Source organism: Dromaius novaehollandiae, chromosome 20 (genome assembly GCF_036370855.1).
Source record: "Dromaius novaehollandiae isolate bDroNov1 chromosome 20, bDroNov1.hap1, whole genome shotgun sequence".
Classification (NCBI taxonomy): Eukaryota; Metazoa; Chordata; class Aves; order Casuariiformes; family Dromaiidae; genus Dromaius; species Dromaius novaehollandiae.
This window is the reverse complement of record NC_088117.1, coordinates 979,666-997,234: the sequence shown is the minus strand read 5'-3', so window position 1 is coordinate 997,234 and position 17,569 is coordinate 979,666. Positions and strand designations below refer to the sequence as shown.

Below are 17,569 nucleotides of genomic sequence, written 5' to 3'. Positions count from 1 at the left end.
CCAGAAATGCAAGCCACAAAACTTGTCTGTGTCCATTTCTTAGTATTTGTAAGCTACCCTAAGCCACTGATGTCATGAATTAGCTTAAGATACCAGGCCACACTGCTTATCACGAGAAGACTGAATATTATGCAGACTCTCCTGGCAGAGTCTGAAGCTGAAAAGGAATGATGTGATCAGAACAGAGGAAGAAGCTGTCTGTAGCTGACAAGACTGGACACACTAAAGAGGAAACAATTAGAAAAGAAAAAACATGGTAGGGTGACATTAAGCCTGGTGAGGAAAAAACAGGACATAATATTTTTGGCTAAGAACAGTCAACACTTGCATGCAGTGTCTTCCACCTACCTCACTTCTTTCGCATGATGGCTCCCCGATTTCTTCTTTGAAGCAGATGTACGAATATTTGAATCCACTACACCAACATAAAGAAGGGGGGAAAAAAAATCAGCATTCCTACTTAGGATCTGAGAATTAGAATACTAGTCACAAGACACCTTTCCTTAAAACTCTGCTTAGCCACAGGACAGTTGTTGATCAACTGGGCAAACATAATCAATATGATGATGTGTATCAGACACACTAAAACAACATCCTTCTTGAAAGTAAGATTATGAAAAATGTGAGACATAATAGTTCTAGGTAACATTGCCTTCTACTCCTCATTTGGATATTTTTCACAGTGAATATATGAAACATTTTTCAGATTATAGTGGTATTGGGAGATCTAGAGTCTAAGCCTGGCTTCACCACGTATTTGAGCACTACTCAGGAAGTCATTCAAATGACCTTAATTTACATATTTATTGTCACCACTCTAGGAGTAGAAGAGCATTAATACAGTGGGAATCCCAGGAAAGGACCTGGGAGCAAGTTACCACGGGGAATGGACATATGCTAGCTGTCCACAGTCACCATTGAATGCACACTGCTACCTGCACCAAATACAAAGCAATTCAAAGGTCCATCTGTGAAAGAGGAACAAGCTCACTCAATTACTCCATAACACGTGGTAACAGATCTTGTATAGGAATTCACGAGGAAGCAGTGCATAGGCACTAAGCCTATATTCAAAATTTCCTTCACAGTGACTTGTTCATTCTCTTTAACGTTTGTAGAACCCCTACATCTCCTCACTGCTTATGTAGGACTGGTTTTGAGAAAGAGCTATCCTTTCAGACAACAATACTGGAACTAATAACAGTAAATTTCCTCTCCACACCAGGCAGTGCCACCCTTAAGCTTGAACTAACATTTCTTGGATCTTCGCAGCTCTTCCTGATTCCATTCTTTCTCTTTCAGGATGACACGCTCACGGAGCTTCCCAGTAATGTGTTCCATCAGTGATTGGCGTTTTTGAAAAATCTCCCGCTCAGATGCTGTCAGTACATGGTATGGTGTGTGAGCAATTCTCCTATCCTGCAACACACCAGGAGTTAATACGCTAATGTATGGGAGAACAAATCTAACAAGTAAGTGTTTCAAGTCAAACCAGTCTAAAAGCACAGTATCATCCCTGCTTAATCCTGGCACAGGAGATGTCCATATTAAACAGTCTAGTTGTTCCGATTATCTGTTCAGTGAGTGCTCAACAAGTTAACTAAAACAATTTTTCTTCAAGGGAGAAGCTGCCGTCATTTTGCAGGGCTCTCCTCCTCTCCCAGCACTTCTGGCAACACAGGAAAGCTTCCTGAAAATGGAAAGACTGCTAGAGGGCACTGTTTGGCCACTATTAAGTTTCTCTGTTTCCCACACTGCTCCCTATTAGTGCCAGCAAGGAGCATATTAAACCCAAGATGCAAAAGCCTAAGGCAGACCAGAGCAAGACAGGAAAGAAGTAAGATACCTGGAGTATGCTGACCAAGGCTGGCCAGTGATTACAACTGCTAATTGTTTAAATTGCATTTCCTATTTGAGGATCAGTTGCGATTGCAAGCCAAAGAATAACAATTTTACTATCTACACGGAACACTGCAGCGGGATGCAGAAAACCACATTAGCTCCAAGTAGGCTGCTCTGCCAGTGAGATGCAGTGATGGATCCCACAGTCACAGGACTGTAGTAGCAATGAGCTGTACCCCACCTTAGGAATGGAGGTACCATGTTGCACTTTCTCAAGTAGCTTGAATGTGGCTGCTCTACTGCAAGGTGCCCAAGACTCACCATTACTTTTGTTCTTTTCAGAACATCTACTGTTTATGTCCCAGAGGCAAGCAATCTGCAGTATAACTTGGCTTTCCTTCCCATCCCTGCAGTTTCCTAGTTTAATATATTAAGTAATTCTCTATCTATTTTTTGCATTATTCAACAAATGATTCTCTCAAGAACCAAACCACTTAATCTCTGACGCTGCTAAGAAACAAAGATTCTTTGTCATGTAAACTTTCTTATTCACAATAAAGCTACCAAAAAAAGTTACTTATATGACCCAAAGGCAGATTCATTTCTAATTAGAAACTGTTACAGCATCGCAGACCATTTCAAAATTTTTTTTAAACAAATACATCCCCCGCCCCCCCCCCAAAAAAAAAAACTGGGCAGAAAATTCTTAGTTATACTTCATAGGAAGATTCTTTTTATAAGGGGTTAAATAATGATTAAGGATGACTTTAATAAGTGGTTAACCCTTTATTTTGAAGTTTGACTGATCAGTAATTTATTATCATAGCTTATAACATACCTAAATTTATTATCTACTATACATATATATATCTCATAACAGCTTTTCCTGTTTTGATTGTAGCCTCATGGAAACGCACGTTACTTCCGTTTTTAATGGCTGGATGTAGAATTACAGCTAACTCTTTACAAACCAATTATGAACAGAATCTTACTATAAAATGTGACAACAAGGATTGCCTTCACAGGCAAAACTACTAGAGGTATTCAGTCTTCGGGTGGTTATAAGTTTGGCAGCAAATGAAATGAGTCTCAAGACAAATGAAGGGAAAAGTAAATTTTCAGTGAAAGCTTCTGAAGAAGGCCCTAGACAAATCCTAAGGACACAAAAGGCTGTTTGTTCTGATGAATGCAAAGAACACGGTATCTTCAGTTATGGGAACTGAAGTCATACCTGAAAATATTCAAAATAGGCATAGTCGACAGCTGTTCCCACTGCTTTTTGCTGTCCTTCCCTAAGAGTAACTGGTGCAAGGATATCCGCGCCAGCTTCAAGCAGCTTATCAACCTGAAAAAAGAAAGCAAAACATTTGACATCCAGCTTTCTAACTATACTGTGTCCATGCCACAGTTAGAGACAGGGCTGAATATCAGAGCTTAACCTCGATTTGTGTGGCTACTCTGTGTACCAAATTGTGCATTTCTTCTGCCACTGGAGAGCCGTTGATGGACTGTTAAATCTACATGTGTTTTGTAAATAAAACCTCCTTGGAGGCATTTGCTATTTGTTTCTGGATATCTCACAACCTAATCTTGCAGCAACAGATGAAGCACGGACAACTAGTGACGCGGGGTAGAACAGAACCCGGCTGGAGAAATCACCTCCTCTCCTAGTGCTCCTCAACTGCAGTTTTCCTCCCCTCCATTCTCAATGAGGTCAGCTCTGTGCTTTATGGGACGAGGGAAAAATGTCCAGTTTTCACAAGGCCAAATGCTTCCATTGAGCTCATCATAGGTGAGAAAGTGCACTTTATCAACTACTTTATATAGCACAATCAAATGCAATGCATCTTTCTTCATGTGGATGCCAGCTGTGTTTACAAACAAGGTAACAGTCAGATCTGACAGGGCCATGGGCAAACCCCCATCTGCTTTAAATGCAGTGTTTCCTCTTCTACACAAGGAGGTTGCCATCACCTTCACTCAAACATGAAAACGAATTTCCTTACAAAACCTCTATTCCTTAGGAGACAAACAAATAGCATTGGGAAGAGACACAAATGAATTGTTCTGCAAAAAAAAAAAAAAAAAAAAATCAGCTTGCCCATTAAAGAGAAATGGAACTCAACACACCTGATAAAAATTACTGCTTTTCCTGAAGTTAAAAACAACAAAAAAAACCCCACATTTCTCTCACCAAAGCAATCCTCTGTGCTTTTGTTCTCTTCTGTTCATATGTGGTACTGACAGCTGTACAGAGGGCACTTCTTACTGCTCTGCTTAATGGCAGATTTGGATCAGCCCCATGTTTGAGGAGTTCGACCACTGCCTGCAAATGCAACAGATAATTGCTGGAGATGCATTTTGACAGTTCCACAGCAGAAAAGCGATACCCCAGCCAGACCAAGATGCTATAGGGTAGGTTTCATAAAATATACTAAAACCACCTATGTTTTACCATAAAGATAAGGATTAGAGAGGTTGAACATTTATGGTCTATTAGATCATCACTCCATTGAATGTTAGCCTCTGAGAGGGGCAGGAGAAGCAGTAGAATGTGTTGGATATGGGACTTTCCATTCCGTGGGAAGTCCTGAAATTTCATCTTTTCTGTACAAACAAATCAAAGATGCAGTAAACTCCTTTTTCCAGAAAAATACCTAAATTGTCTTTTAAAAGAAACAAAGATAACATAAGGAAAAATGTTCTGGTTCAAACATTTGATACAGAATCTATTTTCTACTGTATTTGGCTGCATCCATTTCTACTGTATCTACTTCCGCAGTCCATCCTGTAGCTCCCTATTATATTGTATCCAGATGACTGATAACTTTCTACTGAAATAAATATAGCTAGAAAGTAACAATACACAGTAGATCTTTTCCATTATGATCTACCATTAATCCTAACACACAGTATAAAACTTGCAGTGACAGAACAAGAGGTAAAATTTTGATTTCATCAGTAACACTGAAAGTGGCTTCCCCTTGCTTTGTTCACATCTGCATTTCCAAGACAATGCCTGACTGAATTATTAGCGTGCTTTTACACAGGAGAAAGTAACCCGAGAAACAGAAATTAGACCCAAACCCTGCCCCTATCAGCTTATTACCTGAACCACTAGGCTACACAGTCACGCTTGCTCCCTTCCAATTGTTCTTCCCCTGGCCTTGTGCTGGCTGGTTGCCTGCACAACGGCTGAGCTTAGTGGGCAGCCTGGGTGCAACTCTTACCCCCTCACTCTCCTCCCTTGTTTTCCACAAAGAAGATGAACCAGGAGCCTGGAGCTGTATTCCAAGAGGAGCAGAGCACTGCAGACACACCACTTTGTCACCATTACCTGTTTTGCTGGTACACTTTCTCTCGCAGCATGCTGGCTGCTGTGGACCCACTCTTAAGGGCCTTGTCTGAGCAGAAGGCAGGCCATTCCCTGCTCAGGGAAGGTAGGTGCTGACTTCACATACTGCACTCTACTGTGTGAGCTGTAAGCCTCCTCTGTGGAGTGCTGAGCCCCGTAATGCCCAGATCCTTTCCAAGTGTGATCACTGATCTTTTCCTAGAAAAGCATACTCCTTACCCTCAAAGAGCTACATTTTTTTTCTTATATCCAGAAGCAAAGTGTTTTAACATTTGGCTGGGATGATTTGAGTGGGGAGGTAGCCTGTAAGAGAACTGCATGTTCTTGTGATTCATAAAAATGGATACTCTTCTCTGAATGCTATACCCTTCTGAATCTTACCAAATATTTCTAGCTATCACTGTCATACTACAGGGCTCCTCTAGTTCAGCTCATGCAACATCCACAGGTTTGAAAGAAAAGCAAATTTAGTACTTTCACTGGGAATGAATTATGGCAAACATAACTAGTTACCCAAGTCTGCCTGTCATCAGAGAAGGCAGAGACAAATGGAGGAGTACAACACGCGTAAAGAGGAACTCAAAGATGCTCACCAAATCATTCCCACTGGCGATTGCTAAGGAAAGTGGTGAATGGCCACTCCACAGTGTGTTTGGATTTGCCTTATGCATTAAAAGGAGGCGGATAACATCTCTGGCATGCTGTGTAGGCAGGTGCAGAAAAAGGTGGAATTAGATCATAATAATGTGAACTTTTAAATATAATATATATGTAACAATAATGAACAAAATGAGCAGCATAAAACACGTCCAAGCCTTTCACCTAAGCTATGATCCTATAGCAAAAATATACCTCCATTTTCTCATGGCTAAGAACCCCAAGCATGGTAGTGTTATGCATAAACCTCTCCATCAGATTACCAAATCTCATTAACCCTGCTGCCAAAGGGTATACGTAAGCTTGCCTCTGAAGAAGTACATCTCCTCTCTCAAAAACCTCTCCTTCCTCCAAGTGCACACCTCGTAAATCTGCTAGAAGAATGTTACTACGGTAAAAACCCAAATGCTCAAAGGTTAGCACATGAGAAAACTCAGACTGTCCAGCTTCAAATTGGCCTCGTGAACAGTAAAACTTAATGGCCAAGTCACTAATGGAAACTTAAGCAGAGGAATTTCCTGTGTTAAACAGAATTCTAAAGACTTAAGAAATATTTTTTTCTCAAGTGCTAATGGGTTTTTAATCAGTACAACACTAATAATTCACAAGGTAAGGAGTTTATCCTGGGAATTCAATCAGCTCCTTACAGAGGGATGAAAAGTATTCATTCCCCAGATATGTCATTTGGGGAGTTTAGCTTATAAGTACTCTCTATGAGCAGAACCTCGGATGCCATGCTCTTACCTCACAGTTATCCTCTCTTTCGCATGCAATATGCAATGCACTCCTTCCACCTTCTTCTGGAACAGGACCAAAATAGGAGGAGAAGTACCCTTTTGGTGGTCCTGTTTCATTCTTCAGGTGCACAGTGACACCACGGGACAACTGGGTTTCTCTGGTTTGAGGCAGAGGAACCTAAGTGAAATTATGTGAACATTTGTAACATAGCTCAGAGACATACAGAAGAAAATAAACTGCTTGGTCACCCATTGCTCTGGATGTCAATCATGGACGAGACTTGTTCAGCCTCACCAAAGCAATGGCCACCCTTTTTCTACTTCCTTCTTTACATTCAGATTCCATCTGCCTAAATCATCTTCAGCACTGCACATTAAGAAATTTGATTCCACTGGAGGAATCCAGGGAAGGAAAATTTTACAGACAGAATTTAATAACTTTTACTGGGCCAAATGATACAGTGAGGGGTGGGAAGAAAGAAGCAAGCTATCAGGCAAAAAGGGTCTTCACTCAAGTTCATTCACATGTCATTCATTTAAGGTGCATGAATATAGGCTTACCAGACCAATATAAAAAAATAAAAAATGGTATGTCAGAAAGTAATATAGCCTGCACTGCATCTGGGCATTTTATAACTGCATACTGTTTGCAAATAGGTACCAAGTCATCCTGATTGCTACTAAAGGAGAAAGTACTGCAATACAAACTGAAGAAGCTATCTAAACCTCCCTGGACTGCAAACAGACATTCACCTTAGCCACTGTCATGACAAGACAAATCTTATCTTTCCTGTTACACAAGCCAACTCATTTTTCAAGTGACTAGGACCTGATGGGATGTCAGGGAGCCCATCAATGTCATTGCAAGGTCACTCAATTATCTTTGAAATGTCATGGCAACCAGGTGAGGTTCCTGAGGACTGGAAGAAAGCAAATGTCACTCCTATATTCGGGAAGGGCAAGAAGGAGGATCTGCAGAATTACAAGTACGTCAGCCTCATTTCAATCCCTGGGAAGGTGATGAAGCACATCCTCTGAGAAGCCATTTCCAAAAATACTAAGGAAAAGAAAGTGAATGGGAGTCGTCAGCTTGGATTTACAAAGGGGAAATCGAGCCTGAACAACTTGATAGCCTTCTACAAGGAGATGACCAGTTTGGTGAAAGATGGGAGAGCAGTGGATGTCATTTACCTTGATGTCAGTAAGGCTGTCAAAACTTTTTCCCACAACGTCTGCATAGACAAGCTCCTAAAGTATGGCTTACATAAATGGACAGTGAGGACTGAAAACTAGCTGAACTACCGGATTCAAAGGGTTATGATCAGTGGCATGAAGTTCAGCCGAGGGCCAGTCACCAGTGGTGCACCTACAGGGGTCAATACAAGGACAATACTGGTTAAGTTGTTTACTACTGTTTACTAATTGACCTGGATGAAGGGATAGAGTGCACCCTCAGCAAGTTTGCTGATGATCCCAAACTGGGAGGAGTGGCTGATACACCAGAGGGCTGCACTGCCATTCAGAGGGACCTCGAGAGACTGGACAGATGGGCAGAGGGGAACCTCATGAAGTTCAACAAAGGGAAGTGCAGAGTCCTGCCCCTGGGAAGGAATAACCCCAGGCACCAGTATATGCTGGGGGCTGACCTACTGGAAAGTAGCTCTGCAGAAAAGGACCTGGGGGTCCTGGTGGACAAGCTGAACATGACCAGTAACGTGCCTTTGCAGCAAAGCAGGCCAACAGCATCGTGGGCAGCATTAGAAAGAGCATTGCCAGCAGGCCAATGGAGGTGATCCTTCCCCTCTGTTCAGCCCAGGTCAGACCACATCTGTGTGTCTAGTTCTGGACTCCCCTGGAGCAAGTCCAGCAAAGGACCACAAAGAGGATTAAGGAACTGGAGCATCTCTCGTGCAAGGAGAGGCTGAGAGATCTGGGATTGTTTAGCCTTGAGAAGAGAAGGCTCGGGGGATCTTATCAATGTGTATAAATACCTGATGGGAGGGAGTAAACAAGCTGGAGCCTTACTCTTCTCAGTGGCACCCAGTGGCAGGACAAGAAGCAATGGGCAGGAATTGAAAGACAGGAAATTCCACTTGAACATAATAAAAATCTTTTTTCCCTGTGAGGGTGATCAAACACGGGAAGAGGTTGCCCAGAGAGGCCATGGAGTCTCCATTCCTGGAGATATTCAAAGCCCAACTGGACAAGGTCCTGAGCAACTTGCTCTCATTGACCCTCCTTTGAGCTGGGGTTTTGGACCAGACGATCTTCAGAGGTCCCTTCCAAACTCTCAACTGTTTTGTAATTCTGTGAAATGATTTAAGTACTATAACGTAAAGTAATTCCTCAGCTAACAAATGCCAAAAAGAGCACTTTTCGCTGGTATAACTCCATCACAAGTAGACAATTATCATAAAAAATGGCAACCCTAACCAAAAAGTTCTGTACTACCAAAAAAGTTTACTGCAGAGCTATCTTTCTGTAACTCTGGGGGCACAGTGAATGCTGCAGGAATCCAGCAGAAAGAGTCTGTGTTCAAGGAAAACAAAACAAAACAAAAACAAGTAGGCAGGCTCCATGGAGATGAAACAAGCAGGTCCCATCATGTGTCTGTTTCTGACAGTGGTCCTATGTTCACTGCTCTCATTATACCTTCAGGCATTTATACTAGACTGCCCACAAGAGACTTTTAACCTCTGCCTTAAACGAGGCATGACAGCAAAAATGTTCTGGGGCATCAAAACACATGGATGTGTTTACTGTAACCCAATAATACAAACCTCCAGTGGCTTTTTTTTTTTTTTAAAGGACCATAGTTATTCCAATAGGATGCAAAAATTTCACGGAAATCAAGCAGGCAGGAAGCTCAACTCCCTGCTTATGTATTGTGCAGCCTTCAAGAGCTGCAAGAAGCTGAGCTCACAAAGCAACATACCTGGTCTGGACCATATACCTCATTTCCATCTTCTGCCCTTGCATCAAGATCTGGTGCAGAATGCAGGAGGTACTGTGTTATCTGGACTCCTTCCTCCCCAGGAATAGATACAGCTATGTGGAGAGGGGTTAAACCCCCAAACTGAAAAAAGAAACATAGCATTAAGACTCCTGTTTATCGCAACTTAAAACAGTACCAAATATTTTCAACAGAATAATCCCAGCTTCTTCTTCCCACATACTGTGTCTCACTTTCAGCCACCATGAACCTACAAACTGAGTTACGGGACAGTGGAAAGCTCAAGGTACCAGATACACAACGTACCAAAATCACAACAGCTGTTACCAACTTGAGGAGCAGCTTCACAAGCATTCCCCAGTCATGCATGGGCTTGGCAACAAGAAAACATAATGAGGAAGGAAAACTCAGGGAATAAGGAGCTTTGAGTTCTTTCTATAAAATAGTTCTTTGAACAGGATAATCACTTTAAACAGCTTTTTGTCCGTTCTAAACCTGGTTCTTACTTGCAGATTTTACAGCAGGACACAGAAGCTGCTGCACTCATCTAGAATCCTACATCATTATCAATTATAATGCAATAAAACCTTGGATGGAAGCCGCACATCAGTCCTGGCTCCCCTTTCTAAGAGGAGTTTCACTGCTTCTGCATCTGCAGCTTTAACGGCAAGGAAGAGAAGGGGTGCTGGTATCCAGCATGCATTGGGATCTGCACCTCGGTGAAGCAGCAGCTGGATTGTTGCCCATCTCTTCTGCTGTCTAAAGTTGACATGGAAAATACCAGAATCACTCATTAGCATCTTGCAAAAAACCTCTAAATGATGGTGAACTAAGATGACTCCCAGGTGCAGACATTAAAAATGGCATTTGGCAGAGACAAGACTTCATTCTTTAGAGCAGTGTCACAACAACTGCCGTGCTCCACCCAGGCAACAATATTATTACCTGAAGAGGACATCTCACCCCTCCAAACTAAAAAGGCAGCACTTAAAAGCAGTTCCTTCGGGTTGCATGGGAATGGATAGGCAAAGTAAGGTTCCCTGCATCTCCACTATTCACTCATGTGTCACTTCTAAACGTTTAGTGTGAGACTTGTTTAATGACAGAAACAGACTGACTCCTCCTTCCTGTCATCTAAGACTGTTTGGAAGGTTCTTTCCTCTATCGTACTTCATTCATCCATCCCAAGAAAACAGAGATACTTTTTCTGTGTTTCCCTTAACCAAAGCTGGAACAAGAGCTATGCTGGACTAGGACAGTGTATTTCAGCAGGCTGATGATTCCATCTGTATTTCCATGGAGGCAAAATACACATGCACACCCCTAAAAAAGAAACCTAACACCATCAAAAAAAGCAAACAGTCCTTGGATATCACCCAGAAACTCTACCACATAGTGATCTGGGCAGAGGCTCCTCTTTTCTCACATGGCATTAACTCATTTTTACTCACAAGCCCTACATTCAGTGCATCTTTATATTCCAATGAAAAACATGCAACGCACACACAATATTCATGAGAGAAGCAAGGGAGGTGGCAAGATGTGCCACAAAAGCCAAATGCAAGGGATGAAGGGCAAGAAGGCCAACAGGGAATTTTCATTGTGGGAATTCTAAGACGTCAAAGTGACCTACGCTGGCATAAAACCCAAGACAAAAATTTCATCATCTTTGGGGACTGCTCTGGAGGCAAAACAAAAGGCAAGATGTGGCCCTTTGGGGGATCCATAAAAGCAAGACAAAAAGACTACATTTCAGGCCACGCGGCTAAACAGACACCTGTAGAAAACAACCAGCACGGTCAAATGTAGTCAAAACTTCAAAGAGTAAGCTGAATATATTCTTATCTTTCCTCATATCCACACTACACTGCAGGTGTGCATAGCAGACTGTGACAAGCTGCAAAGTATGCAATCAGGAAAGCTTGTCTTGTTCAAGCATGAGGTCCTTAGCTTGAACTACACTTTCCAGCTTCACTCTTCACACTCTGCCAACCTGAATTATAACAGAGCATATAAACGAGTGGCTTCTACTGATATGAACACAAGATTTCTATAGTTAAGCAAACAAAATTATACTGACATCTGACTAGCTTTTCCTGCAATAGCTGCACCCTTCTGTGAAATATGTGAAATACTAATTGTTGCCTTCTATGTTCAAAGAGACTTAGGAGACTCTGTCTCCCATTCATAGGGCATAAGTGAGACTTACTCTGCGATTACGCCTTCAGACACATTAGCTGTTTCTGACGGTTCTGATTGTTCGTTCTGCTTGAAGATTAAAAAAATAAAAGAAAGTAGTTACAAAAATGAAAAACCACACTTTCAATGGGTGAGTCAGCATATTCAGTCATCAGAACAATAATACAAGTAATAACAGTAATACAAGAGCATGTAATAATAATGGAATTCAGTTAACAACAGATAGGGAAATCATTTAGAAGTAATTTGTAACTAAGTTTTTTTTTAAATAAACCAAATAACTGAACATTTTCTTGCTCAATTTCCTTTGTGAGTAAAACATGCTTACAAGACTCTTACAGATTTTCAACCTGCATTATTTTGCACGAGAATGTAGAACTAGGACCTCCAAGACCACTGTTTCCAAATCTTCTGGATTTGTATTCAACTCAGAGGAAAAGAGAAAGCAAAGCACATTTTCCTTTCTGAATCTTAGAGACCGTGACAGAAACAAATCCTGTTTATTCCTAATTTCCTTTTCTCACTCCAAAATGAGAAGTAATAGTTTCACACTGATTTTCTGTGAATCTCTGAGCATCTGCTTTATATACATCTCTCTCTCTCTCTTTCTTTCCTTCCCACAGAAGTCTTGCAACTTTGGTAACGGGCCACCACTTAAACATACTCTTGGAACTTGAACAGGTATTTTACAGCAACCAAAAACTATTCTGTAGTTCATTTCCAACAAGTTTCTTGAGGGCATTTAGACCTGTGTAGCCTCTTCTGAAAGCCTCAGCAACATCCTTACATTTCTACCACACAGTCCCTACCTGCCTAGGCCCCTCTTTGATTCCTTCTATCTTCTCAGACTGTTTGGAGATTCCTGACCCTCTGCTTCACCCTTGTTATCATCTCCTTCCCCACTGCATGGTTTGTACTCTTACAAAATATGTATCATGCTCCTCCACAGGACAATTTAAAGCAGGTACTTCTCTTTTCGGCAGGAGGAAGCCTAGGGTCATGAGTCTTCCTTTGTAAACACTCCCTAAGGGTCAAGAGACTCCTCTGACAGTTGAATTGCTTCTTGCTTGACACTTCAACCATGCCAGCAGGACTCTGTGCTATCGGAACCACCTAAATCCTCTTGTCCTGCTGGGATGCTTTCGTAATTCCCACCAGTTGCCCGCTGCATCTTCACTGTCTTAAATACCTAGCAGACGTGGCCTCACATCTGTGCTATTAATACAGTGCCCTATTTCAACTGCAGAGTAAGCTTGTTTCTGCACTGGAGCTTGGTCATTTGAAGTAGGACTTAGTAGTGAGAGCAGAGAATACTCTGCATCCTCAGAGTGCAAGATGCACAAAAGTTCTGGCTTTTTCCTAGGGAGTCAACACAGTAAAGTAATTCCGAAAAGTAAACTTACAGCTTGAGACGAGAATATATCATGATTCTGATTAGATTAGATTCTGATTAGATTAGATTCTGATTTAGATTAGAAATAAACCAACCTTGCAGCTGTGCAAGTTCCTCTCAGCAATATTACCCTTAAAAGATTCTGCTGGATAATACAGAATAAAGCACATGGAGAGAGCAGATAATCCTTCATCACTACACTTATTCACATCAGCTCCACTATCGAGAAGAAGATTGACAATATCGTTGTGGGAATTAACACCTGTAGAGGAGAAAATGCTTCAGGATGTTATTTTATTTTGTAAACATCTGTACTTGCACATACACTCACGCACTTGCAGATTTCTACATGGAAAGAATAGGCAGCACAGTTTGAAAGTAGTGAGAGCCAACACTGTTGAACTAATTCAGGTTTATATTTGCCACACAATAAAAACGCGATACTGAACCATGTCTTACGGGGTTCAGAATGTGTACCTTGGAGCATCCTCAAGTATATCCCTGACCTTCCTCTCTTTTTTATAACAATTTCTACCAGATTTCACAGGAACTCAGTGAGGATTCACACACAGAAAGAGGCTAAAAGTGATTGAGATGACTGTAGGGGAAATATAGCGCCCTAAATTATTATCTAAATTTTGCTGGACTTTACAATGAATGCCAGCTATTCAGGTAGCTGAAAAGGGCACAAAGAAAAGGGGAGGTCATCCTCCCCTACAGCAAGTCATGCATGCACAGTTTCTAACCACCACCCCTTGCCAGCAAAAACAAAATAACCCTGTCTGAATGTGATTACGACTGGACAAGAAAAAAACAGTAATAAGGACAGGGTCATACCCAAGAACGCAGATCTAGTCCACTGCATAATCACAAACGGAAAACAAACTTGACAGCTAAAATAATCTCTAATGTTTACTGAAGTGCTTCTTTTTGTAGATTATTATTTACTGTGGGGTTTGGCATGATACCATTCATTACAGATATTCCTCATGCCACACCTGCTCTTTTGTTGTTTACTGAACATTCCCTTCACACTTACTATGTAATGGAACAAGAGAAAAATCTAATCCAGGCTACTACACCAGGAATTTCTCATCATATGGTAAAGAGTCATTCTCAGAGTCTTACAGCGGCAGCAGCAAGTGCTGTGTATCCATGTTTGTCTGCTACGTCCGGATGAGCAAGCTCATCCCTCAGAATCGTATAGACCCCATCAAAGTCTCCTTTTGCCGCTTTCTGAATTAACTGCTCTGAGGCAAGTTCTTTGGGGCCTGGAGGCCCATAAGTACTGCGGACTCCACTGAGAATGAAGTTGACGTCTGAAGTAAACTCTGCTTCACAGAACCTAGCAAAGGAGAAAAAAACACTGATGCATTTAAGCAGCTAGGTACTCTTAGGCCGCTAATGCAATTAAAGAAAAAACACATCAAGAGCAAAACATGCTGCTGGGTAAGATGCAAAAATATGAACAGCTATCATTTTAAGAACTATTTCAGATAGTATAAGTTTGCTTAAATTACAGGCAGAAAGGCAAACTAGTCTAGGGGCTGCTGGCAGCAGCACACAGATTTTGGCTACAGAAGAGTCCATAAATATCCAGCCATCCAACACCTATAAAATTAGAAAGCAAAATCTAACTGCCAAGTGTTTCTACAAACAGAATATTTAGCATGCACATTCATATCTGTTTAGTATTTGATTTATATAACCAGCTTTAGCTATGGCTATAAAATACACACATGTGGCACGTGTTCCCAGCAACAAAGCAAACCAAAACATACTCTGCCTGCCCAAAGAACATCTCCATGTACAAGTATCAAGCTACACATAAACCTAAGGCTCAGTGGGCAGTTACAAGTAGCTGCAGACTTGCTGCAGCATGTTTTCTATAGCCTTGAAGTAGAATAAGAGTTAAGACAACCACAGAAAGGTACCACTGGTATCATAAATTGTTTGTTTCATTTAAAAAATTCCTCATTGGCAACCTGTCATCTCAAGACTATAAAAAAAACTTTTGGAGAGCAGCTGCAATCATGCAACTTATATTTGAAAATAATAGATATGATTTATAAAAATCCATACATAAAAAACAAATGATCAACAGCTACCTGTGCTTATAAACATGCATCTGCATTCTGACCAGTAAGGGGGTTACATTTGCAACAGGCCAAGGTTCTTCCTCAGGCAGCTTGGAGGTATTCTGAAAATATGAAGCATCACACTCTTTCAGAAAGGTGCAAGTCAAAGTAAGATGATCTGTGTTATGGGAATAGGCAAAAACTCCTTCAGGCAAAATATTCTTGTCATCAAAGGGGAGACGTTTATAGCTACGGAGAAATGGGTCCCCCTCAACAGAAATATACTTCCTTTGAGAACTGGCATCAACATATCTGAAGTGTTCTGGATGATCCGAGACAGAAAAATAACCAGGTACTTCAGTACACAGTTTAATTAGATGATTCCTCAGCCACAAGCCAACATCCTGACAGCCATCTGGATAGCTCTCAATTCCCGGTCCAAATCGCTCATCAGATTTGTACAGCCCCTTAAGAAACGAGTAAGCTCGTTAGTATCAATCAGAGATCAAACAAGTTATACAATTAAAGTCTGGTTTCTATCTCAACTGTTCTGCCTGCATCTTATTGGTCCATTTCTTATTGGCAGAGTAATAACTGCTGAAGCCATTCTGTACTACAAAGCCTTCACAGTCAGTTTGATTCATTTAATGACAAACACATTAACTTTTCCAGTACAAGAACAGTGGAAGGCCCTAAATTTAACTACATTGGGATGTTATGTTTAGATGAAATTTCACGTAGATTTTAGCCTGAGCAGGATTCTGATTCAAGGCATATTCACACAAGGCTATCACAACCTCAAAACAGCTATTTGGAACACAAATTAACTGCTTCACTCATTGAACTGTTTAGCTATGGAGATAAAGAACCAGGAAAAAGCACTATGACTGGCAAGAATAAAATTTCAAGTTTGATTATAACCTGAGGGTGTTCTATTTTTCCCTTAGTTTCAGATTATACATGATCTATTCAAATTAAAGTTCTCCGAAATCCATAATTAGTGCCACATTATCAACATTCAGCAAGAATGTTATGTTCTTGTTGGCCAACTTAATGCAAAGGCTGTATGTTGTTTTGTTATATCTTTTGGATTATCTGATGAAGCACTGTTTCCTGTTGCAGAGATACCCATGTATCAGTATGAGGGGAGGGCTGCCCTACGCTGGGCACTTTTCAGATACACCTTCTTCTTCTTTGAAAACAAAGAATTATAAACTCTTAGAAAACAAGTTTTCTAGCTTCTACTAGTAGCAGCAGGCCTGGAAATGATACAAAAGAGACAACTAGCTATCTCGATACTCCAGAATGCTCTTTGTCTCCACAGTCTCTTCAAATGCAGTATTTTTCAGTTTCATATTGCTGGCTTCTTAATATGCCTGTTGAGAGTACTGACTAGCTAATGAGTTCTTCATCTAGCAAGGGGAGTAAATACCGAAGACTTCTACATTAGAAACTGGAAAAAGACACTCTTCCAGGCACCAGATTTTCAGTTCTAGACAGGCAGTATCACATTATCTCCTTCAATATTTCCCTAAGCAAAAGTTGTGTACAGTAGAAGTTGAGTAGTTCAAGAGAGCAATCTAGCTTACTGGAGACTGAAGCATGACACTTTTGCTCTAAACAACCCAAACACTAATGGAGCTGCCTGGAAAAAAAAACCACTCAAATTTTCCTGTACTCATGCTGACTTTGAAAGGCAGGGAAATCATGGTAACAGCACAACATTTTTCCAGTTACCTGAAATTTTCTGCCGTCCTTCCATTCCCAAGTCCCATAGCCTTCTACGTGGCTGAGATAAAATGCTCCAATGAATTTGGAACCATCAGGCCAGTAGCATATCCCTTTCCCATGGCGATGGTCCATGTACAACTGTCCCGTGTATCTCTGTAATCCACCACAAAGAGAAGGGACAGTAAGAATGATACCGTTCAGAGGACAGAAATGAATTTTTAATTGCCTCCTTAATGTAACAGAGCAGCACTAACATGGTGCAGGAAACTGAGGATGAAACTGTTATACAGTTAAGAAAGACTAGGCAAAATCTCAACTTCACTGTAGTCACTGTCTTCAAAACTCCACCAAGATTTTACCAGTTGCCACAGCAGCTCTTCCATCATGTAGCAGTCATGATGGAAGATCATACTATTTTAGCAGTGTTTATATCATTGATATGTTGCCAAATGATGCAGGCTAAACCAAGACCTATCAAAGTGTTCAACACCTCTCACAAAGACCTGTATCCCAATACACATTTGGTTGGGAAATTTTGCATCCGACAAAACAGGGCATTCAGCATAGCCATGAAAACACGTATTTTGCTAAAAAACAAGCAGCCGAATACATAAAACCCAGTAA

The 17,569-nt window shown here is 41.1% G+C and overlaps 1 protein-coding gene across 1 annotated transcript in view; it reads right to left on the bottom strand.

The window, feature by feature from the left end:
* LOC135330409 (ankyrin repeat and MYND domain-containing protein 1-like) overlaps positions 1 to 17,569 on the bottom strand; it is a 28,470-nt gene that overhangs the window by 8,219 nt on the left and 2,682 nt on the right. Inside the window, exons 2-14 of the mRNA XM_064524047.1 lie at positions 16,952 to 17,098; positions 15,245 to 15,681; positions 14,266 to 14,481; positions 13,232 to 13,397; positions 11,754 to 11,812; positions 10,132 to 10,303; positions 9,527 to 9,667; positions 6,599 to 6,769; positions 5,791 to 5,898; positions 4,037 to 4,168; positions 3,074 to 3,187; positions 1,254 to 1,419; positions 349 to 415 (exon numbers count right to left, since the gene is read on the bottom strand). Coding sequence (XP_064380117.1) covers positions 349 to 415; positions 1,254 to 1,419; positions 3,074 to 3,187; positions 4,037 to 4,168; positions 5,791 to 5,898; positions 6,599 to 6,769; positions 9,527 to 9,667; positions 10,132 to 10,303; positions 11,754 to 11,812; positions 13,232 to 13,397; positions 14,266 to 14,481; positions 15,245 to 15,681; positions 16,952 to 17,098 — 2,096 coding nt within the window. The remainder of the gene's footprint in view (positions 1 to 348; positions 416 to 1,253; positions 1,420 to 3,073; positions 3,188 to 4,036; positions 4,169 to 5,790; positions 5,899 to 6,598; positions 6,770 to 9,526; positions 9,668 to 10,131; positions 10,304 to 11,753; positions 11,813 to 13,231; positions 13,398 to 14,265; positions 14,482 to 15,244; positions 15,682 to 16,951; positions 17,099 to 17,569) is intronic.